At 42.0% G+C, this 24,076-nt stretch overlaps 2 protein-coding genes across 2 annotated transcripts; both read left to right on the top strand.

Moving 5' to 3' along the window:
- The first annotated feature begins 1,069 nt into the window (after positions 1-1,069).
- man1b1a (mannosidase, alpha, class 1B, member 1a) lies at positions 1,070-13,475 on the top strand. The gene is made up of 13 exons (XM_063011818.1): positions 1,070-1,182; positions 1,413-1,524; positions 2,140-2,306; positions 2,740-2,873; positions 3,676-3,743; positions 4,923-5,099; positions 5,181-5,329; positions 6,759-6,947; positions 7,576-7,766; positions 9,928-10,045; positions 10,302-10,496; positions 11,587-11,718; positions 11,997-13,475. Exons 1-13 carry the CDS (start codon positions 1,090-1,092, stop codon positions 12,201-12,203), a joined length of 1,932 nt encoding a protein of 643 aa, XP_062867888.1. The 5' UTR covers positions 1,070-1,089; the 3' UTR covers positions 12,204-13,475.
- LOC134330833 (dentin sialophosphoprotein-like) lies at positions 12,551-15,742 on the top strand. The gene is made up of 3 exons (XM_063012101.1): positions 12,551-12,611; positions 13,118-13,208; positions 13,397-15,742. Exons 1-3 carry the CDS (start codon positions 12,551-12,553, stop codon positions 14,520-14,522), a joined length of 1,278 nt encoding a protein of 425 aa, XP_062868171.1. The 3' UTR covers positions 14,523-15,742.
- The last annotated feature ends 8,334 nt before the right edge of the window (positions 15,743-24,076 follow it).

Raw genomic sequence — 24,076 nt, forward strand, 5'->3', positions numbered from 1 at the left:
AGTTAATGCTGCTTCTGATAGAAAGGGGTAGACTACACTACACAGTGCATCACAGCTTGTTCCGTAGGGGGCTGCATAGCCACAGACCAGTCCCGGTGCCCATACTGACCCCTGTCCACTGCCAAAAGCGCCAACAATGGGCATGTGAGAATGGGAACTGGACCACGGTGCAATGGAGGAAGGCGGCCTGGTCTGATGCATCATGTTTTCTTCTACATCACGTGGATGGCCGGGTGCGTGTGCGTCACTTACCTGGGGAACACATGGCACCAGGATGCACTGTGGGAAGAAGGCAAGCCGGCGCAGGCAGTGTGATGTTTTGGGCAATGGGGTCCTGCCATCCATGTAGATGTTACTTTGACACGTACCACCTACCTAAGCATTGTTGCAGACCACGTACACCCTTACATGGAAACGGTATTCCCTGACGGTTGTGGCCTCTTTCAGCAGGTTAATGCGCCCTGCCACAAAGCACAAATGGTTCAGGAACTGTTTGACAAGCACAGCAACGAGTTTGAGGTGTCGACTTGGCCTCCAAATTCTCTAGATCTTGATCCAATCGAGCGTCTGTGGGATGTGCTGGACAGACAAGTCCGATCCATGGAGGCCCCACCTCACAACTTACAGGAGTTAAATAGATAGACATCACAGTGCACCTTCAGGGGTTTAGTGGAGTCCATGCCTCGACGGGTCAGGGATGGGTGTGTGTGTTTAGGATTGTAATGACATTATTATACCACTTTACTTTTGCTTTCATGTGTGGTTACTGTGACCTGCTTAATAAGGTAAACATTTGTAATATGCCGTGTAAATTGCAGGGTGGAGGGTGGCTGAGCAAATTTTTCAAGGGTGTTGTCCTTAGGTGTTGTCCTTAACGTAACAGGTTTTAGATTCACACGTCATAGTTTTGAAGTCATCAGATTTGTGTTTGTTTTCATCCCTTATCATCAGCAGGTCAGACCGGCCCTGGTCCTGCATTGTTATATAAAATTTAGCCACACAAAATGTGCACAATGAAAAGGAAGCCCTGTTTTCTAATCTGTATCTCTTTCTTTTTGTCTTAGAATCTACAAGACTGTCAGGTGAGTGATGTATTCACCAGTGACAAAGGACTTCGTCTCCTTAACTCTGGGAGACCGCAGTTACAGCAACGGAAAGCACCGGAGACAATCATGCTGGAGGGTCAGTATATACTCAGATTTTGATCACCTAGCCAGATTACACACATTTCTGGGTACTTTGAGGGTATACAATTCCTCACTGTAGTCCATTGGTGGTGTAGGGCTCCCATAGACCAGATGATGTTTGTGTGGTAGATCATTCTCAGCTCTACACTGACATTACTGTGGTAATAACACGGTAGTTTGTCTTGTGCGATGTTGTTAGAATTTTGATGATTTATTTCTTTTTAGAAATGGAAGCAGTTGTCACGGCTACAGCGCAGTCTTATCTTGTCCGTTTTGGCCATCCTGTTCATCTGTGGGGTCTTCTCCTACCCCAGCTCATATGAACAATACAATACAGGTACTTCTTGTCACTAATGTTTTCTGATGCGATACTATGCTGTATTGTCAGAATGTCATTCTTTTTTTTTTTTAATTATCTATTTTTTCCCACTTTTTTCCCCCATTTTTTATCCCTATTCTAATCGTGTCCAATTACCCTGATTATGTCTTCTATACTGGTTCGACCCCTTGCCGCCGACTGAGGGCGCCACTCAACTCACTTGCGCCCCCTCCGGCACGCAATCAGTACAGACTTGCATTTTACACCCGCACGACCCGAGTTCATACACCGAGAGACACTGCGCACGGAGGGTCACACCCCCCTCAGTGTTATTCCTCAGCCCTGTGCAGGCGCCGTCAGCCAACCTGCAGGGGCCGCAGTCGTACCAGTTATGAGGACCTATGCTCCGACTCTACCCCTAAGCCCCTGAACAACAGCCAAACGTTGTTCATACTGCCGCCCAACCCAGTCGGAAAGGCAGAGCTGAGTTTCGATACGATGTATCCAGAAACCCAACTCTGGTGCGCTAGCGTACTTTACCGCTGCGCCACCTGAGCGGCCCCAGAATGTCATTCTTACATTAAGTACAACAAATGCATTTTTAACTCTTATTTATATTTCTTTATGCTTCAGGTCAGCCTGACCGCTCTGAACGTAAAAGCTGGGATGATATGCGAAACCAGGCTCTGCACTCTGTACCCCCGGGTCTGATGCCAAAAGTCACAAATGCTGCCATACAGGAGAAGGAGGCGCCTCCCAAGCGTCCAAAAATCCCAGTTCTGCCCAAACCGCTATCCATGGTCAGTTTATTTGTATATTTATGTAATTGCAGTCAGATATATTTACCATATTCACAGCTGGAATTTGTTTTAATGAAGTCTTTCAATTGAATGATGCAGCTAATACACAAAGAAAATGAATGATGTAGCATTTGGAGTAGCAGGTTGATTTGTTAATACTGCCATGTTACAATTATTCAACCCCTACATGATATTGCTGATCTTATAATCTACTGCCAGTCTGTAAGACCTAAAGTTGGGTTACAATATGATAAAATTATTGGGACTCAATAACAATGCTTAACTATATTCAGCTGTCATAGCAGTGACTCTGACCTTTTTCTTCAACTGGGTCTTTGTACTTGCTGAACTTCCAATTACCGGATGTTTTTTTTAAACACCTTTAAGTGTAAACTCTGAAGTGTTATTGAACTGTTTGATGCTTTTCCTGCAGAAGAAACCTCCTAGCAAGCGTGGATTTCCAGGACTGCAGAAACAAGGAAATGTGTCAGACTTTGAGCTGAAGGACAGAGACGATCCAGCCGTCAGGAGAGACAACAAGCAAAAGCAGGAGAAGCAGACAGTCATGTAAGTGTAGACTAAATATGAAATCCGTACAAAATATAACATCAGCATAAGCGTTGCGTGCAAGGTAAAAATTCCTGCCAGATCAGGCAGTTTGAGTAGCCTTGAGTAGTATGCCCCCGCCACCGTGTTTCAAATCATTGGGGTCAAACTGGTCGGTTGCTCAACAGACGCAATTAGCTACATTAACAGAACATGAGGGCTGATGGAAGAGGCTCTTACTGTCTGGTTGAGCTGTGAAAGAAATGAGAAGCGTGCCTTGGGAAGTGCCTTGGGGAACTGGGTATATCCGGATTGAGACAATCAGTGGCAACTCGCATACATGTGTTAAATATGCTAGCCCATTTCCAGTGAGATCTGCGGTGCTGTCAGCCAGTCTGGCGTCTACACAGACAGAATTGGCTGTATCTGTAGGGTGGTTGGAGGGGAATTAGTAGGTGTGATGACCCCTAAAAACAGGAGCAGCTAAAAAAATTATATAATTTAATAATATATATTCAAATAAATTTGAAGTGTGTTTCTCGGTTGAATTTAATTTGCATTCACCTCCATCACTTCACCGAGGCATAAAACAGCATTATAGTCCATTAGGCTAATGGCTGATTTGACTGTGCAGTAGTTTATAAGTCCATTTTCAGGGGCCGTCGATTTGATTACGCGATAAATCTGTTGGGAACAGTCCGAGAACGCCTCTACTGAGAACGTTTCAAACGAGTGTAAATTCTGGTTTTATATTTTATCGTTGTACACTTCCTTTTCATTTCTGTGCATCAGCCGGGTTCATTATTTGTCTTTGTTTTCGTAGCTGGCGAGGAGCCATATTGGAAGCGCTGCCGGAAACTGAGGCTGAAGACGAAGACACCTTGCAGTCAGGTAGGAAGTCCGGTCGGCACCTGGACCCACATTCGAGCCCAATGAGTGTTTGTTCCTGCGAGGGAAACCAGAAAGTGCAAAGCCTGCTTAGTAACTGATAAATCCACACTCACTGAGCTTTTTATTAGGAACACCTGTCTGACACAAACAGTTATTGATTATTTTATATTGTACACCTGCCATACAGATGATTCTTACAGGGATACAATTACTGACTGTAGCCTCATGTACATTTACATTTCTGGCATTTAGCAGACGCTTTTATCCAAAGCGACTTACAGTTGTGACTATACAGTCTAAGTAATTGAGGGTTAAGGGCCTTGCTCAAGGGCCCAACAGTGGCAACCTGGCGGTGGTGAGGCTTGAACCAGCTGCCCATTGTTCTGTACACTTAGATACCCTCCTGTTTCCAATTTATCAATCAGAATGGATCCCCACTGTTCTGGTGTGAGTGTAGCAGGTGCAGCAATGTTGTTGGGATTTTTAAATAATATTTACAGAGTGTACAGAGCAACAGGTGGCCTACAGTCAGTTATTGTACCCACAAAGATCATCTGTATAGTAGGTGTAGCTTACAAACTATAATATAACAATTGTACATCCCACATAGGTGTACCTAATATACACTATATGGCCAAAAGTATTTGGACACCTGAACATGAGCTTGTTGGATGTCCCATATCAAAAACAAAAGGTTTTCCCAATGGGCAGTGATAACCTAACGGGCAAGTTACTGGACTAGTGATCAGAAGGTTGCTGGTTCAAACCCCACCACTGCCAGGTTGCCACTGTTGGGCTCTTGAGCAAGGCCCTTAACCCTTAATTGCTTAGACTGTATACTGTAAGTCGCTTTGGATAAAAGCGTCAGCTAAATGCCTAAAATGTAAATGTATTAAAATAGAGACCTCTAGGTGAGCTTTTCAGCTATAACAATGGCAGAAGACTTCTCAAAAGACATTCAGGTATGTCTGTGAGAGTTTGTGCCCGTTCCGTTAATAGAGCTTTTGTATAGCTGGGCAATACTGTTGGTCAAGAAAGCCTCATTTGATTGTCCAGTTTATTCCAAAGCTGATCAGTGGGACTGAGGTCAGAGCTCTGTGCAGGCCAAAAGTGGCGTCCCAATACCTAAACACAGGTGCAGCCGTAAAACTGTCTTTAAATTTGCTGTTTCCTCCACAGTGGATCGGTCAGAAGCGGTGAGGGAAGCCTTCAGGCACGCGTGGAAAGGTTACAAGGAGTATGCCTGGGGTCACGATGAACTGAAGCCCAGCTCAAAGTCATACAAGGAGTGGTTCGGTTTGGGTCTCACCCTGATAGATGCGCTCGACACCATGTGGATTCTGGACCTGAAAGAAGGTGAGATCGATACAACCGCTTTCTGTCAGACTCATTCATGACTCATAAATCTAACACTGACTGTTCTTTGTTCTTTCTCAGAGTTTGAAGAAGCCAAGAAATGGGTGGAGACGGAGCTGACGTTTACTAAGAAGGTGGACGTGAATCTGTTTGAGACCACTATTCGTATTCTTGGAGGCCTGCTGAGCACCTATCACCTGACGGAAGACCCTCTCTTCCTGGAGAAGGCGGTCAGTAGGATGGTCACACCTCTAGAATTCTTACCGAAAAGTAAGAGTGGAGTGGTGTAATATAGCACACTTGGAGGGTCAAAAGTATGTGGACACTTGAACATTAGATTAAGTTATCCCATATTAAAACCACAGGCACTGCTACAGAGTTGCACCTTTCTTCGTTCTTTGCAGCCATAACAGCCTCCACTCCTCTGGGAAGGCTTTTTACACAACAGCTCTAGAATTGTTACTGACTGGAGTTGAGTAATAAGCACACTATAGGGTCATAAGTATGTGGACACCTGACCATAAGATTAAGTTATCTACGTATATCAAAGTCATAGGCATTAATATGGAGTTGCACACTTCGTCCTTCTTTGCACCTATAACAGCCTCCACTCCTCTGGAAAGGCTTTTTTACTAAACACCTCTAGAATTGTTACTGACTTGAGTGGTGTAATAAAGCACACTATAAGGTCAAAAGTATGTGGACACATGAACATTAGATTAAGATATCCCATATTAAAACCACAGGCACTGATACAGAGTTGCACCCTTCTTCGTTCTTTACATCTGTAACAGCCTCCACTCCTCTGGGAAGGCTTTTTACAGAACACCTCTAGATTTGTTACTGACTGGAGTGGTGTAATAAAGCACACTATAGGGTCAAAAATATGTGGACACCTGACCATGTGATTAAGTTATCTATATCAAAATCAAAGGCATTAATATGGAGTTGCAGTCCCATTCCTTTCTTTGCAGCTGTAACAGCCTCCGCTCCTCTGGAAAGGCTTTTTACACAACATCTCTAGATTTGTTACTGACTGGAGTGGTGTAATAAAGCACACTATAGGGTCAAAAGTATGTGGACACCTGACCATAAGATTAAGTTATCTATATCAAAGTCATAGGCATTAATATGGAGTTGCATTTCCCTTCCTTTCTTTGCAGCTATAACAGCCTTTGCTCCTCTGGGGAGGCTTTTCACACAACACCTTCAGAACTGTTACTGATAGGGTCAAAAATATGTGCAAACTGACCATGACGTTTATTGTTATTCAATTTCAAAACAATAGGCATTAATATGAAGTAGCATTTCCCTTTCTTCTTTGCAGCTATAACAGCACCTTCTCTTCTGGGTAGGCTTTTTTACATGGAACATTTTGCAGTCTGTGGGAATTTGTGCCTATTTAGACAAAACAGCATTTGTGAAGCCTGGTTGGCGGTCAGCATTTCCTTTAATTCCAAATGTGTCCCAGACACTGGGGTTCCTTTACACCAAACTCCTCAAACCGTGTCTGCAAAAGGGCATGGTCATGCTGGAACTGGAAATTGCCTTCCCAAAACAGCAACCACCTGAACTCAGTCATAAAAAGAGCTGTCCACATACTTCCAGCCACATAGTGTAAGGCACCGCTTATTTCTTTAAATCTCTCTCTTCCTCTAGAAAGACCTTGGCTCTAGATTGATGCCTGCCTTCAAGACGCCGTCCAAGATTCCTTACTCTGATGTGAACATCGGTGCGGGCACGGCTCACCCGCCGCGCTGGACCACAGACAGCACCGTCGCCGAGGTCACCAGCATTCAGCTGGAATTCCGCGAGCTCAGCAGGCTCACGCAGGACCCGCAGTACCAGGTAAAGGCAGCGTCCCTATATTGATATATAGTGTAGCTGGGATTCAATCCAGCTTACTTAAATGTGGAGTGTTTTACGGCCCGTCGCACCTTAAATTTTAGGGACAAAGAAGTGCATTCGTCTTCAGAATTAGTGAGCAAAAGTATTTGGACACCTGACCATTGTTGGACATAGCATTTTAAAAACTAGTAGTGTTGATTTATTCATTTACTCAACCTTTGACAGTAATGACTTAGTGGTTTAGGTATCAGACTAATAATCAGGACCATTCCCAAGCTGCCACTGTTGGGCCCTTATGCAAAGCTCCTAACCATCACTTGCTTTTTGCATTATAACCATTCTCAATAGTAAGTAGCTTAGCGTAAAAGCAACTGCAAAATGCCTAAATACAGTATAGTATAGAATGCCTTTTTTGTCATATATACATATACACGAGTACAGTACAACAGAATTCCTTCTTCGCATATCCCAGCTTGTTTGGAAGCTGGGGTCAGAGTGTAGGGTCATCCATCGTATGGCGCCCCTGTAGCAGAGAAGGTTAAGGGTCCTGCTCAAGGGCCCAACAGTGGCAGCATGATATCAATAAAACCCTGTAATTAATTCCATCACTTTGTCTGTTTGTGTTCAGAACGCAGTGGATGAGGTAACGAGGCTGGTCCACAAGCTGGATGGAAAGCGTGACGGCCTGGTGCCAATGTTTATAAACACCAACAGTGGCAAGTTCACCCACCGCGGAGTGTTCACGCTGGGAGCTCGCGCTGACAGCTACTACGAATACCTTCTCAAGCAGTGGCTACAGGGAGGCAAAAAGGAGATCGAGTAAGTTGTACAATACGCTTCCTCACTAGTGGGTCTAAAATCAGTTATATAAAGGAAATTATATGCTTCCAGCTTTGCGGTAACAGGTTAGGGAAGGCTCTTTCCTGATCCAGTATGACTGTGCCCCTGTGCACAAAGCAAGCTCCATAAAGACATAAAGAAAAGCTCGGTTTCTCCACAGAACCTTAACCTAAACCCTAACCTGAGCTTTAGAATGAACTGGAACATCAATTGAGACCCAACCATACAAATGCTCCTTTGACTAAACGGGCACACATTCCAACAGGCATACCTGAGTCTTGTGAGAAGCCTTGTCAAGAGAGTGGCTGCTGTTATAGCTGAAAGGATCGCACACACATCACTCTGTTTTAATCATTTGTTTTTGTAATGGAACATCCAACAAGCTCATGGTCAGGCGTCCAAATACTTTTGGTTATTAGTGTATGTGCCTTAAGTAACCTGACCTTAAGTTTGCTGGATGTTTTATTCAAAATCCACAGGCATTGGATTGGGTTTGTGGGAATTTGTGCCATTTAATAATAAAAAGAGCATTTGTAGGGTCGTGCACTGATGGGCTGGCTCCCAGCTGGCGTTCAAATTCATCCCAAAGTGTTAAGTAGTGCATTGAGCTAGAGGGTGAGAGCTCTATGCAGACCACTGGAGTTCCTGCACAGTTAACATGTCACACTATGTCTACATGTCTACAGATCTGGCTTTGTTTTCTGCTGCCACAGGGTTGGAAGCATGAATTTAATTGAACATAATTAATTTTACAACTATTAGGAACGGGTGTGGTTGAAGCGCCTGAACGTAATAACCAGGACTCGTGCCTTTAAGCTACCCTTTATGCAAGGTGCGTCCTATGTATACGAGTTTGCCCGGTGACTGATCTTGCGTCTCAACCACTTTTGAACGTAATAGGTGTTTTTCATCCGAGTGATTTACTGTGTTCATTAGCCAGATAGCCTACTCCCAGAGTGGGTTCTCATTGGAAAAGACAAATCTTTCTTTTTTCTAATTGATTTACTTTCATTACAGCGTTTCTGTTTGAACAAGCATGCACTTTTGAAGAAGGACAAATTGAATTATCCCATCTGTGTGTATTCATTCAGCCTCCTCAGTATCCAGTCCAGACTAACGTACTTCAGCCTGCTTGAGGAGATGAGGGTTAAAAAGTGATGCATCAGATCAACAGACTGTGTGCTTGCTGCCTGTAGGAGGCAGATTTTACTCAGCTTAAAAACACAAGCCATGTGGAAGGTTTACATTGCCCAAAGCTTACAAGTAGGGCCCTACTAATTTCATGGACCTTGTTTTCTCAGATTTTTAACGAAGTGCCACATTTCTTAGCAGTCTTTAAATAACACTTCTAAATTGAATGATGGAATAAATGGAAGCTATAATACACAGCACAGCCTACCTTAACGGTTGAATGTACACACCCCCCTCTGCATCCACAGAATTGCATCCACACACTCAGTTGTGTTTTTAGCTGCTTTAGACTTCGACATATTGGCCTTTCAGTTAAAAAAGCCTTTGTGACATCAGGCTTATGACCCGCAGTCAGCATTCCAAGTGATCCCAAAGGTGTTCAGTAGGAACGATTACGGCTCTGTTAAACTGTCTTTACCGACCATATACCAGAACGGAAAAGAGCCTTTCCAACACCGTTGCCATGAATAAAGTGCTGGAACACCTGCTGGATAACACAGTCCACAGTCAAGCCAGCTTACATCAGCATGTTACTGCTGTAGCTGTTTCTTTGTCTGGCTGATCAGCACCAAACCTCAAGCTTCGAGGTACCTATTTTGTGGTCATGAACAGTTGTGTACAGATGATCTTGGGACATAAAGCTGCCTGAAATGACATGGAGTGACATTCTACGATCTGCTTTCTAAAATCTGAGCAAAGGTGTCTGGACATTTTATTGAAATGCTGTTGGCTTAGTCTACCTTAATGATATGAGTGCAGAGAAGTCACCCACAAATTTGGAGACCATGCTGATTCCTGTGTTAAGCCTAACTTGACCAAAGAAGTGTGCGTTTCTAATCATTCAATCAAACCCTGAGACTTCCAGGACATGTCCTATACACATGTATAGCTGTTTTCACAAATAGCTGTACACTGTATATCTAAAAGGTGTGTGTGTATGTGTGTTTAGGTTACTGGAAGACTACCTTCAGGCCATTGAAGGGGTGAAGAAGAACCTCCTCAAACAGACGGCCAGTAAGCTCACTTTTGTAGGAGAGTTGTCCCACGGACGTCTTAATCCCAAAATGGTGAGATTAAAGCCTCACATGTCCGGTGAGATAGATATATATAAAACACTACAGGACTGTAGAATGCAGAATTAATCCGTAGGCTGGTGGTGTTCAGGGCATCTGCTTCTTTAATCTCCAGATTTAGATTTAGTCTGTTTAATCAGTCTGATAAAACTGGATTGCTTGTAAGGATTTAAAATGATCTCTCCTGTAACAATGGACATTAGATTGCTGGATTTGGATTTGGTCTTCTACTTTTTCATTTTTTTCCCAGGACCACTTGGTGTGCTTCCTGCCGGGCACTCTGGCTTTGGGGGTGCATAACGGCCTTCCGGCTGATCACATGGATCTGGCGGTACAGCTGATGGAGACGTGCTATCAGATGTACGCGCAGATGGAGACCGGCCTGAGCCCCGAGATCGCCCACTTCAACCTGCAGGGCCCCAAGGGCCGTGACATAGACGTTAAGGTAACATGTTATGAGCTGAACTCCACTGAAATCTGGCCTGAATTATGTGCACACGCTTTCACACCCAGTGCCAACAGGGTATATTAAATTAGTTATAGGCTTCCATGCTTGTGAGAGTTTAGAAAAGACTCGTTTTCTGCTCTAGCATCTCTGACTCAATTGAACCTGTGAGCACTGAACTAATTGAACACCTTTTGGATGGACTGGAATGTTGATTCCCAGCCAAAATCTTGTGGAAAGGCTGTTGTAACAGCAAAGTGAGGGGGCCATGATTTTGGAAGCTTGTGACGCCAAACAAGCTCATGGTCAGATGTGCACATACTTTTTAGATACTGTTTGTCCAAAAGTATTAGTCCTTCAGGTGGAGTAAACCATTTTAATTTAATTCAGGCCTTGTTTCGGTCACTGTCCTTCCAAAACATACTAGTTGGACAATTTGCCTGTTCTAAATTGCGCGTGGGTAAGTCAGTAAGGGAATGACTTAGTCATGTGATACCAGAACCACAAAGAACCCTAATCAGAACGAAGAAGAAAATCTGAGTGGTTTAATAATTAGGGGTGAGTACCCACAGACAGTGGTCTGATGAGGGATAAACAAGAAACCACAGACAGGTTGTTGGCTGACCAAGGCTCATTGAGAGGACACGAATGCTGTAACGTCTGGTATGGACCGACAGAATGGTCAGTATGGCTCAAATAGTTGTAATACTGGTGATGAGGTAAATGTGTCAACACGAAGCCCAGTCAGAGTGCCCATGCTAACTCCTGCTCACTGTCCAAAGCACCTACAAGGGCACGCTGGCATCAGAATTGGACATAGAAGCAACTGAAGAAAACCTTTTCTAAGGATCATGTGTACAGTCGGGCATGTGTCCATCATTTACCCGTGAAAGAGACGGACCTTAAAAGACCTGCTGCTAATGTCCTGCTACTAGATACTACAGGACACCCACAGGCTCATGTCTCAGAAGTACAGAGTTATCCTAATGTTTTGGCTCATCAGTGTAGGAATAAATAAATGAATTAAATGATAAACTGTCTGCTCTGTGTGTGTGTGTGTGTGTGTGTGTGTGTGTGTGTGTGTGTGTAGCCTGCAGACAGACACAATCTGTTGAGGCCAGAGACGGTGGAGAGTTTGTTCTACATGTACAGATTCACCAAGGACAGTAAATACAGAGACTGGGGCTGGCAGATTCTGCAGAGCTTCAACAGGTTCACCAGGGTGAGTCGAAACTCCAAACTTCACTCTTACTGGTTCACTAGAACCCCACCATAGGTCCACCTCACTACCCGTACTACTCGGCACTGGTCAAACTTTTACGTTTGTACGTTGCCCCGGAATTTGGACCAAATCACACACTCTGTCCAGACTGAGTTCGAGTCACATGATCAGTCTTGTGTAGTGGTGTGCGATAAATACAGGGCCAGTATCACTGATACCAATACTTTTTATTTATAAAATTGCACTTTTTTGTGACCCGGTGTCACTCTATGTGCCAGGTCCCGACTGGAGGCTACACATCTATAGGAAACGTTCGCGATTCGATGAACCCTGGCTCCAAGGACAAGATGGAAAGCTTTTTCCTCGGAGAAACTCTGAAGTACTTGTTCCTGCTGTTCTCCGACGATCCCGAGCTCATCAGTTTGGATCAGTACGTCTTCAACACGGAGGCTCACCCTCTTCCCATCTGGCCCTCTGTGTTGTGACCCGAGCTGGATCTGCACTGGACGAGCATGAATTGGTCATAGATCTGAAACAGACAGATAGAGGAGCTTCAGAGCGGCTTCAGATGAGGATGGTTCCGGTAGGACGTAGGATGGGGTGTGATCCGTTGTGGTGGGACGGGCATTGATTTGTTTGGAAGGTGGAAACAGAAGTGAGTCATTTGTTTCTGCTGAAGCCATGAATGAATCATTTGTCCTTTTTTGATACCTCCATTCAAATACTCAGATCTTCACATAACGGAAGATAAAATGGTCACAATAGTGTCCTGTAGTCAAACTGGATCTGACGAGATTAAAGTGGACTGGAGCAAAGACCTATCAGGGCCATAATGGACAAAATTCAGTCCAAGCTTCCTGAAGGCAAAGCTCAAGTTTTCCACAACCTTCAAAGTGACTGTGTCCCAAATCGCAAACTGCTATGAGTATCTTATATTATTGCAACTCCAAGGGTTTAGTCACACACTGTGGGTCTGTTCGAAAACCTACTGCCTACCTGGGCAGCTGCCTAAGTACAGAGGATCCTAATAAGACATCAAACTTATAAGGCAGAATATTTACACGCACTACTTGGACAACAATTACGGTGATTTTGTCACCACGCAGGTCATTCAAACCAATGGGCTGAGGCGGCACTGAATGCTGGGATTGCCTTCACCACTAAGGAAGCATTGGATGGTTCCTCATTATTCAGTCAGATTATCAATTAGAATTAAGGCACCTCAGTAGGCAGCAATTTAAGGTATTTAAGAATTTAGACATGCCTTCTTCTTGAGAGTGGATGATGTAAAGTGTGTCTATGTAGAGAGATCACTAGGTTTTCGGACAGACCCTATAAATGTAAGATATATATTAGACATAGGATGCCCTGTATGATGCTGCCTGGAAATCGCTTGTAGCCGATTTACCAGGTGAGCAGGACGATGTAGCTGAACAATACCAGACTGCATACCACACTGTAACAGTAGAAGGAATTTCTGTCCGGGAGAGGTAAAAGTAAGTAACTGTGTTGGAGCTAAAGGTTTGGAAAAAACCACAACAGTATCATCATAGCATCAAAGCACTTATAAGAGTAAAGAATCAAATGGTACTGAATCAAACAGTACTGAATAAAACGGTACTGAATTAAAAAGTAGTGAATCAAACAGTACTGAATAAAACGGTACTGAATTAAAAAGTAGTGAATCAAACAGTAGTGAACCAAACGGTACTGAATCAAACATTAGTAAATCAAACAATACTGAATCATACAGTACATTATCAGACAGTAATGAATCAAACTGTAGTGAACCAAACGGTACTGAATCAGACAGTACTGAATCAAACAGTAGTGAATCAAACAATACTGAATCAAACAGGAGTGAATCAAACAGTACTGAATCAAACAGTAGTGAACCAAACGGTACTGAATTAAACAGGAGTGAATTAAACAGTAGTGAACCAAACGGTACTGAATCAGACAGTACTGAATCAAACAGTAGTGAACCAAACGATACTGAATTAAACAGGAGTGAATCAAACAGTAGTGAATCAAACAATACTGAATCATACAGTACATTATCAGACAGTAGTGAATCAAACAGTAGTGAACCAAACGGTACTGAATCAGACAGTACTGAATCAAACAGTACTGAATCAGACAGTACTGAATCAGACAGTACTGAATCAAACAGTACTGAATCAAACAGTAGTGAACCAAACGGTATTGAATTAAACAGGAGTGAATCAAACAGTAGTGAATCAAACAATACTGAATCATACAGTACATTATCAGACAGTAGTGAATCAAACAGTAGTGAACCAAACGGTACTGAATCAGACAGTACTGAATCAAACAGTACTGAATCAGACAGTACTGAATCAGACAGTACTGAATCAAACAGTACTGAATCAAACGGTATTGAATTAAACAGGAGTGAATCAAACAGTAGTGAATCAAACAATACTGAATCATACAGTACATTATCAGACAGTAGTGAATCAAACAGTAGTGAATCAAACAATACTGAATCATACAGTACATTATCAGACAGTAGTGAATCAAACAGTAGTGAACCAAACGGTACTGAATCAGACAGTACTGAATCAAACAGTACTGAATCAGACAGTACTGAATCAGACAGTACATTATCAGACAGTACTGAATCAAACAGTAGTGAATCAAACGTTACTGAGTCAAACGTTAGTGAATCAATCAATACTGAATCAGACAGTACTGAATCAAATGGTACTGAATCAGACAGTAGTGAATCAAACAGTACTGAGTCAGTCGGTACTGAATCAAACGCTAGGTCCAATTTTTGAACCGTTCATATGATTCCGCTGCTTTTCCAAACCAAACTTTGCCGTGACGATCTCCAAATGCAAATCTCGTTTCAGCCAGTTTGCACGACTGCGCGTCCTTTTAGCTCTCCAATCACAGTTCATCCTACTAAAAGAAGCCAAACAACACTACGTGAAAATCTCCAAGCACGTTGAGAAGATGAAGGCTAGCTCTGACATTTTTAGATCCTCCTGCGTGTGGATGCGTTTGACGTCCGTGTTTCATCAGACTGACTCGAGGGTGCGTACGGGCTGCATAAACACAGACAAACATTAGGAATCTAGCTTTTATATGAGACAGGGTACGTTCGATGCGGCGAGCTATTTATTTTCGGACTTGTTTTATTGCACGGCTTTAAGCCCGGCGAGGTTTGATGTGTTTTTGTTTACTTCACCTGACAGGTTCAGCACTTTAGTAATAGCGCATGACGTGATTTAATAGTTTTTCCTCAGGAGCCGTTTGGAACCGCAGTGCCGTGCATGTGTCGCCTCCCACAAATTTGCCTAAACTGATCCGAGATTACGTTCACGTTGCTGGCGAAAATCTCGCAAACTCGATTTGTTTTTAAACAGGACGGACCGTCTGTCTTCAGCTCTACGTTCACATCACATTTCTGGATTGAGGGGCATTAAAAGGTTTTTAAAGGAACATGTAGACTAAATACTTATGGCTTAATACTCAATAATGACGTTCTAAGAATGTGTACAAGACTTATTTATTATGAGCAGACCTCTTATGATGTCACGATGTCGGCCGAAGAAAGGGACTGTGCATTATACTGTATTAGCATTATGTGGTTTCCGGTTTTTTTTCCCTTTTAAGAAGCAGAACTTCCTGTTTTCTAATCGTATGTGCTTTAATTTAGTCATCTTGTGTCTTCACAGTCGGGTCTCGGCACTGGAATGAGCTGCACTAAATGTAGTGTAATGATAGTCTGTCTTTTCATTCTACAATAGAAAACCTAAATGACATGTTACGCTTCTAAAACCTTTAAAAAGCCGCAGGCATGTCATTGATGAAGGATGTGTTTGTAGAATTAATCACTCCGCTCCCTTCTGCTATTCCTGCGGGGTAGAAAATCTGCCTCGGTTCTTTCGGCTGCTTCCTTTGCTTAGTTTTACATCCCGTGTCGTCATTTTTCTTTACGTTGCTGAATGGAGCTTTGTTCCAAGTTCTGTAAATAAAAAGTTTTGGATATTCACTCGATCTTTCATGTTCACTTGGTTTGACTGGTGTCAGGAGTGGTGACAGATTTTCTCATGGGATCGTCTCAGCTCAGTGGGGCGCTAAGCTTAGCAGGCTGTGTATTTCCATCGCATAGTATTACACTATTTAATCCAGAGCATGTTTATGTATAAACATCACAGCAATGTACGACATTCATCTGTATGATTACAACCGCCTGCCTAGTATTGAGTAGGTTTCTCTTGACCCATCAAGACATGGTCTCCTCATGACCTCATAAAGTGTTCTGTTATATCTGACTCCAACACTTTGACATCAGATCCTTTAAGTAGGACCTCCAAGGATCTGACTTTTGTCCAGGACATCCCACAGATACTTAATCAGATAGAGAGGGGCAGCTTGATGGGTAGCACTGTCACCTCACAGCAAGAAGGTTCTGGGTTTGATTCCCAGGTGGAGCGGTCCAGGTCCTTTCTGTGTGGAGTTTGCATGTTCTCCCCGTGTCTGCATGGGTTTCCTTTGGGTGCTCCGGTTTCCTCACACAGTCCAAAGACGTGCAAGTGGGGTGAATTGGAGACTGTAAATTGTCCATGACTGTAACTACAGTAACAGTAACTACCTGTCTTGTCAACACCTTGAAATTTATTTCATTTTTATTAACTGCTTTATCTTAAATACGATAACAGCAGGTTGGGTTCCTCCAGGAAACTCTGAGCACAAGGTGGGAACACTCTGGACAAAGCGTCGGTTCATCGCATTGGCTTTGGCTAACATCCCTCTGCCATCCCACTCAGTCATAACCAATCATGTCTGTGTAGACTGACCGAGTTGTACCGGCTCTCGGTAGTGGTGGGCTAGCGTAACAGTCCGCTGCGCCACCAGAGCGCTCTCGAGTCTTAACGCTGTGTGGATTTACGTCAACCGTGTGCACCATTTAAACCAGGCTTGGTGGCGTGTTTGGCTGAGACAGTTCTGTGAGGAGAATTAGCCCCTATCATCTACGCATGCAGCACAGGCAATTTCTCGCTTGGCTAAAAACTGAGCCGAGTGTAGAACCTTTTGCTGCTGCTTCAGAGCTCCTGGTGCACATAATTACCTGTCTCTTATCGTTCTGTTTACAGGCAGCTCTTAGTGCATGTCTGACACAGACGTCAACACTGCTGACTGAAGCGGAGGGGACGTTTATTTTAGCCTTTTCGGCTTAGGAAAAAAAGGACCTGAAATCTGAAAAGTTAATTAGCTCATGACATTTTCAAAATAAGAGGATGTTTTATGTTTATATGAAGGGCTTGTTTTGAGAACTTTTGTTCTCCATACTTAGTCTAATTAACATTTTAAAGAAATACTCCAGTGGTTTTATCCAAATATTTATTTCTGTACCATGTAATATCCAATACACCAATACCAATACACGGTCATTCTGAGTGATTGATTATCATTAAACAACAAAAACTCATTTAACACCCATATCACTCGTAAAAACGAGTCATTTCTATTCCGATTGCTCAATGAAAACAGTAAATTACATTAAAATCTGATCAGTCCTGCATGACCAGACTGGTTTAGATTAATTCTGGTCCCTGGTTCCAGGCTACCTGGGCATTTGTGCCTATTAATGGGCAGCAGTTCCTGGCTGCAGGGTTTCCAGTCATGCTGGGAGCAGAACACAGCAGCAAGTTTAGTATGCCCTCAAGCAGATGGCAAACTGTTCGCATTTTTAAAAGGTCCGTTGAAAAGGTCGGAGAGGGCAGAGATGCCAGAAGCTTGAGTGTACATCACACCTGCCCACCAGTAGCCTTAAATGCCAGACATGTATAAATGTGCGTGATTGTGTTTTTTTGTGCGTACAGATGTAAGAAACTTGGGACCAAGTTTACAAAGAATTACACTACGTGGCACACTGGGGCAGTGATAGCTTAGTGGGTAGGGTACTAGATGGTCATTGGTTCAAACGCAACCTCCAAAGATTTCGGGTCCTCAGCAAGGCCCTTAACCATCAGTTGCTTGCATTGGGTCAGTCAATTGGTTCATGAGTATTAGCTACGCTCGTTGATAACTGGAACTCCAGTGGTGTGCACAAGGTGTGAGTTAGAGAATGCTGTGTGATTGGTGCCCTTTTTTTGGGCGTATTCATATCAAGCGCTCAGTGTTTCCAAGTGGCGTTTGACCCACAGCGTTTGACCCTTATCAGAATACAGTAGTTACTTAATTTAAGTAATAAATGAAAGGGGCAACATGGTGGCTCTGCTGCAGTGTGGGTGCTACAGAAACTCTAAGGACCTAGGTTCAATTCTTGTTATTCCGGTTTCCATCCATACTAAAGCCAAACTTGCTCCTGCTTCAGTTTGGTTACCAATTTCTCCCCCTCATGTTTGCTTCCAATTTAATCGTCTCCAATTGCTATTGTTGGAATCAATATCAATGCCGCTAGAACCACCCCCACACTGGCCAAAAAAGGGAGTGGAGCCCGGAGTGGACTCTCTAAGAGAGTTGCATCACATCAGAAATATATGACACGCTAAGCTCTTAAGCTCTTCAGATCATCCATTGCTAGTGCAGGCACCTTGACCTGACATAAAAGGCCAATCGAGGCTAGACCTCAGAGCGTCATTTTATTAACCAATTTCTAGCATAATAAGCACTGACTGGTTTAGTTTTCCTGTGTAGTCTGTAGACCCTTCTCAGAAGACAGTTTGTAAAATGCGTTTGCATGATCTGTGGGACCCAGTCCAGTATTTTGGTTCACTTTTTGCTCTGATACTAATGCACACTATTGGATCAGTGCATCTATTCTTTTTCATAACGCCTGTTGAAGCTAGCTTTGGACCACAGGCTGTAATCGGTACACTTTACAGCACTTTCACCAGCAGAAGAAAGAAGAGGCTGGATGGCAGCTGCTTGCTGGGGGTGACTCATTGGGTGTGTAGTACATGGCATTACTGGGAATATTTGCTGAGCCTTTCTACACTGGCAGGAAAAAAGCAAAATTGGAACAAAATATATGAGAAAGATTGAGGGAAAAAAACGCCAACATTGGGTCTACCCAATATCTTCTTGAATATTGGCACAGCAGTCCAGTGGTAGGTCCAGGGTCTGGATAGCGAAGGAGATTAGCTGTGGCGGAGACTTGGCTGCGTGGGTGGTATACAGAGCTCTCAGTCTGACAACCTCTCCACAGGGACCACCTGTCTAAAAGACTATTTTGAGCTAATAGCCATACAGCAGCTCTCTATCCAGGCGGTTTGAAAGGTAAGTCGTACGCCCACGTGGAATTCATTACTTCTTGCTTCTTGACCATAAATAATAAGGCCACTTTCACCCTTTCTATAGCTTTAGAGGTTTAATTGGTTATAAATCCACAAAGATTCTGCCTCTGGGAAATGGTACATCGTTCATAAAAATGCACCCTTATGGCCAAATGTATGTAAACACCACTTTTAATAATTAAGTTTAGGTCAGAGCGCTTATAAACGTGTATGAAATTAATTCCAGTAAAAATTTTTGACATCAAATTGGGGAAAGTCCAACATGTTCCAGCAAAAGAACCCCAACGAACTCAGGTGGCCTCTGAAGATCTTTGACCTCAACATCATTGAAGACCATTTGGTTGAAGTGGAACATTGATTGCAAGCAAGCCCCATTTCGACCAGCATTGGTTTTAGAATTTTGATATTATTGTAACCAATTTTGTGTTTTTTCCTTTGTTGTTTCAACCTTCGGACAATCTTTTTTGTTTGTTAAAGGATGTGTTTACTCAACTGCTTGTACTTACAGAAATCCAGTTTCCAGTACAATAAAAATCAAAGCTGTGACATTTTTCCACTTTATAATCAGTTTTTAGAACCGTAAAACTTTACCAAGGATTTTAAAAAGCTTAAACCTCTGTGTAAGGAGTCGTAATGAATACTGGCTACTGAGCTTTAATGAGAAGAGACACAATACAGACGCCAAAACGAATCAATATTGAGGAACTAGCAAAGGTCAAGTGTACGCTGAAGTGGAGGAGGAAAGGAAAGCTCTTACGAAGAAGCTTGTTCTCTAAAGAGGCCTGAAATGTCAGGCTTGTTTCTTTTCCCAATTTGCACTAACTGAGTTTTAGTGATAATTGAACAGGAAGAGTGCTCATACAGCCTTTTGTTGGATATATAACTTATATAGCCAAAGGTATGTAGACACCTGACCACGGGTTTGAAGGAAATCCCATACCAAATCTATGGGCTTTATTACAGAGTTAAAATCCCCTCCCAACCACGAGACTATAATAGTGTTCATTTGGTTGGTTTATGGGAATTTGTGCCTAGTTATTCAAAAGAGCATTTGTAGGGTGGGGTACTGATACAATTTATGGATTGTGACTTCTTCTAAATGCTGAAATGATTACATTTTGAACTTTTTTGTAAACTGTCTCTACCATACTGATAAACCTCACAAATAGAAGGGCTGATCCACAGATTTCCTGAAGGTGTGTGAGTTCGGCAAAGTAATGTGTTGTTGAATGCTTTTGGTCCTTTGTATTGTGAATAATGTTCTTTTAATATCAACTGAATAGAAAGTTTAGATTTCACAATGGAATATAATAAGGGTGGGGTAATGCTTACACTGTGGATCATCAAGGATTTAGCACCATGGATGGAAGGTTGGACTGAAATACTTACAGATAAGTAGAAGGAGAATGGATTGGTAATTATATGGCTGAATAAACTGACACTACCCACATGTAATAGGACAGTAATATGTTGAGATATTCAGCACCATGGACAGCCACAACCAGTGTTGGTGCCCTCAACTGTGGCTGTCAAAGCACTGGGAAAAATGGACCTGACCTCCCAGTGCCAGATTAAATAACTAGATAATACTGGGTAAATCTGTGCATTGCATATACATTGTGTCTTTGTCATCTGGTATACATGCATTCATGTTTATTCACTTAGATTAATAAGGAATCGGGAGCCTTTTGGGAAAACCATCAAAGAGCATCAAATATGAAAGGAAACCAGAGTACCTTCACACAGAAAGAAACCAAAAGGGTAGGACTGTAGATCTGTACAGCACTAAACTGACTGCTGTGCCCCACATTACATCTCAAAAAATGCAATGAGATCCTGTGTTGTATTGCAATTTTAAATGGAACTAATGATGGCACATTGGTGCAGCAGGTAGTGTTGGTGCCACACAGCTCCTTAGAGTACTCCAGTTTCCAGTTGACTAGTGTGGGTGGCAGGAGTGCCATTTCATCTACCCATCAAACATGGCCAGTTATGTTTTGGGTTTCTGGCAATGGATAGCCATGGCACTGCCATATCTAAATCTGTAATTTTTAGAATAATGGTCCCACTATTTGTTTTAAAGAAGGAAAGGGGTTTAAAAGAGGCTGCATTTTACTGATAATGTAGTCAAAATCCTACAGCTGACAGTGAGTCATGGCAGAAACAAAAACACTGCTTGCAATGCCAGAAGGGAGAGACGACGGATGTGTGTTAGCAAGCCTTCACAAAAACTCAACTCTCTTTCTTTCTGCTGTTTCTCCAGACTCCTCAGACAGAGCCAGGCCTCCAGTCTGAACAGGGAGAATTATTCACTCTTAAGGATTATATGTGCGAGCAAGAATTGTACATTTATATCTATTTCAAACCAGAATGTTTAATAAACATGAAATGAAATTGTTAATAAATTGGTTTGTAGTCAAAGCTTAACACTATGCAGAACAGCGAACCTTCAGAACAGCTTGTCGGGTAAGTGTGACAAACACCAAGAGAATAATGTAGGTCAAAAAGCTCAGCCTCTGCAGTGAAGAGGCTAAAAGTCTCAGCAATGCTGCGTGGGTCCACTTGTCACCTCTGTCAAAAGGATTACTGTGAATCAGTACATGCACAAAAGTCTTTAGATAACCTGACTAATAATTGTCAGTGTGGTCTCCTCCAGAATGACAATGTTCCCCATCCACAGGGCATCCAAAGGGATCAGTGACTGATTTGTTGATCATAAGCTAAGGCCTGCAGAATTATCAAATAGTAGCTCACAAAGTGTCCTCCACGGCTTTTATCACAGTGTTTGAAAGAATATGTTTTGGATGAATGGAACAGAAGTAAAGCTGTTCTGTTCTTGTGTAACGTAACACTTTACTAAAACACCTGATTTAGTTTTTCGCCCTTAATTTATCACCTGTCTGTACGTCTGTCTCTATTATGCCTGTCATCTTGTGTAGGACTACCAAAAGATGTTCATCACATTTTAAATGTTTTGCATTTTCTAAACAGTGCGCTGACAACTCATCATACCTTGGCCTTCAAGGAATGAGACCTGAACTACAACTCACCAATCTTACCCCTTCACAATAAATGTATCACTCTCAGGATTTAACCTGCCATCTACGCTGTATAGTTTATGTTGTGCCTCAGACCAAGGTCTGCATCACAAATTATACCAGAGACTTAAAATTTGGGCATCATAGCCACAGCACAAATTACACGAACTCACATTATTCAATGCAGTTAAAACACCCACCCTTGTAAGTAGCATTTCTGTCATACAAAATAATTTTAGATCCTTTTACAAAATGTAAATAAGAACATGAGGAAACAAAGAACACTGTATTTAAATATTTGTTTCATTTATTAAAGGGGAAGACATTTTCAACACCTTTGCCAACTTTGTTTTCAGAGATACCAGCTCTCACTGTACTTCACTGTAGTCCCAGAGTCTAAGAATGGCTTTGTAACCCTCTTTTGACATTTATTAACTTCTGAACATAGCATAACTTTGACACAATCAACTGTTTTATTATGTTATTATGAATGCAAATTAGTTTAAATAACTATATTTTTATTATGCTACATTTTGGCAGCACCATGACCTGGCCAGTCTGAGCAGGTGAGAATAACTGAATACATTAATTAATTTTTTTGTATACAACATTGACTGAGGAAAAAACCCTGATATATGTAATGGACGATTCTCAATCAGACAACAAACCTGATTATTATTATAGACAAATCAATTATTATTTAAAGCACTTTGTGGCTTGGTCCTAGAAAAGCGCTATATAAATAAACTTTACTTACTTACTTACTAATTATTAAAATGTGAATGGGCTGTTGGTTACTAAGCAACCAAATCACGCTTAATACTACGTCACTACCCGTCCGTTTCATTCCAAAAATTCTGATTCTGTCAATTCTGATTCTGAATCAAATGGGGAGTTTAAGAGGAATCGATTCCAAAAGTCGATTTCGGAGTATTATTATACTGTAGTATAATGTACTGGTTCCAAAACCTAAAACAAAGGACAGAATATAACGAACATGTAAAAAAGTGCAATATAAATAATTGAATTTATATGGTATTGTATAGTTTGTTATAGTTTAATTCAGTTTATTTGTCGTGGTCTAGCAATTCTGTTGATAGCCAAATCAATAAAAAACAGCTTTGTCTGTTAAACCCTGAGTACAAAAAAACTATTTGTTTAGTCAAAATGCTTATTTTTCTTTCTTCTAACCAAGCAAAATCAAATAGAATCAACTACTAGCTGCAGCACATTCCAGTTTAGTAAATGACACTTATGTCCAGCAAATATCAGGATGTGGTCACGAAATTTCTAACGTTTATGGATGTAGTTATGAAGTCAAAATAAAGAAATGAAGCCCATTTAGTGGCTGCTTTAGTGATGTTTAGATTTTGATGTTATATGTTAACCATACAAGAACGGTTTTGCTAGTCTGCTTCTTCATAATAGCCTTGTTTATTTTATCTGTAACGTTCTTCTATTTGTCAGTCATAGTTATGACAGAGTAAAGTTCATTTTTGTCCATTCTTACAAGTACATTTTATTTAAAAAGGGGGTCATAATTAAATGGAACTGTAAGGTTCACCTACCAGGAGAACCTTACACTACCAGGTGGAGGAGGAGCAGGTTTTTTTTTGCTAGCATTCTTCAGCTCTGCTTTTCAGGAGTTCACTCTGTAAACAAGTGCACCTTTGTGGTTTTGTACCTGTCACTGCCACCCTTGGGTTTTGTCCATTAAACAGTTGTTATTTCCCTTTCCATGTTTGTATTTTTTCAGCTACAGTATTGCTCTGCCAAGGTTCAGCCTCTTGCGATTTGGTTCTTCCCTTTCAATAGTTGTAGCTTTGATAGGTTGGAGTCAGCTCTCCCAGTAGAATTTGACAGTTTGTTAGATGCAAAATACCCAATGGATCAAACTTACTTGCATTTAGCAAGATAAAAGAGAGCTGTTTAAATTTAGCACAGTATGAAGCATCTAGGATGGTATTTAAAACACAACAGTGTTCCTCTGTATGTGTGCATTCTAATACAAACTGTTTCATGCTGTTAAATTATAAGCAGTGATGC

This window comes from Trichomycterus rosablanca, chromosome 16 (genome assembly GCF_030014385.1).
Source record: "Trichomycterus rosablanca isolate fTriRos1 chromosome 16, fTriRos1.hap1, whole genome shotgun sequence".
Lineage (NCBI taxonomy): Eukaryota > Metazoa > Chordata > Actinopteri > Siluriformes > Trichomycteridae > Trichomycterus > Trichomycterus rosablanca.

Bases quoted from the DNA above. Each gene is read 5' to 3' on its own strand.
- man1b1a (XM_063011818.1), top strand. From the start codon at position 1,090: ATGTATTCACCAGTGACAAAGGACTTCGTCTCCTTAACTCTGGGAGAC. The intron at 5,330-6,758 runs GTCAGTAGGATG...CTCTTCCTCTAG, and splicing joins CTCTCTTCCTGGAGAAGGCG to AAAGACCTTGGCTCTAGATT. The intron at 7,767-9,927 runs GTAAGTTGTACA...ATGTGTGTTTAG, and splicing joins GGAGGCAAAAAGGAGATCGA to GTTACTGGAAGACTACCTTC.
- LOC134330833 (XM_063012101.1), top strand. From the start codon at position 12,551: ATGGACAAAATTCAGTCCAAGCTTCCTGAAGGCAAAGCTCAAGTTTTC. The intron at 12,612-13,117 runs GTGACTGTGTCC...AATCGCTTGTAG, and splicing joins AGTTTTCCACAACCTTCAAA to CCGATTTACCAGGTGAGCAG. The intron at 13,209-13,396 runs GTAAAAGTAAGT...TGAATTAAAAAG, and splicing joins GGAATTTCTGTCCGGGAGAG to TAGTGAATCAAACAGTAGTG.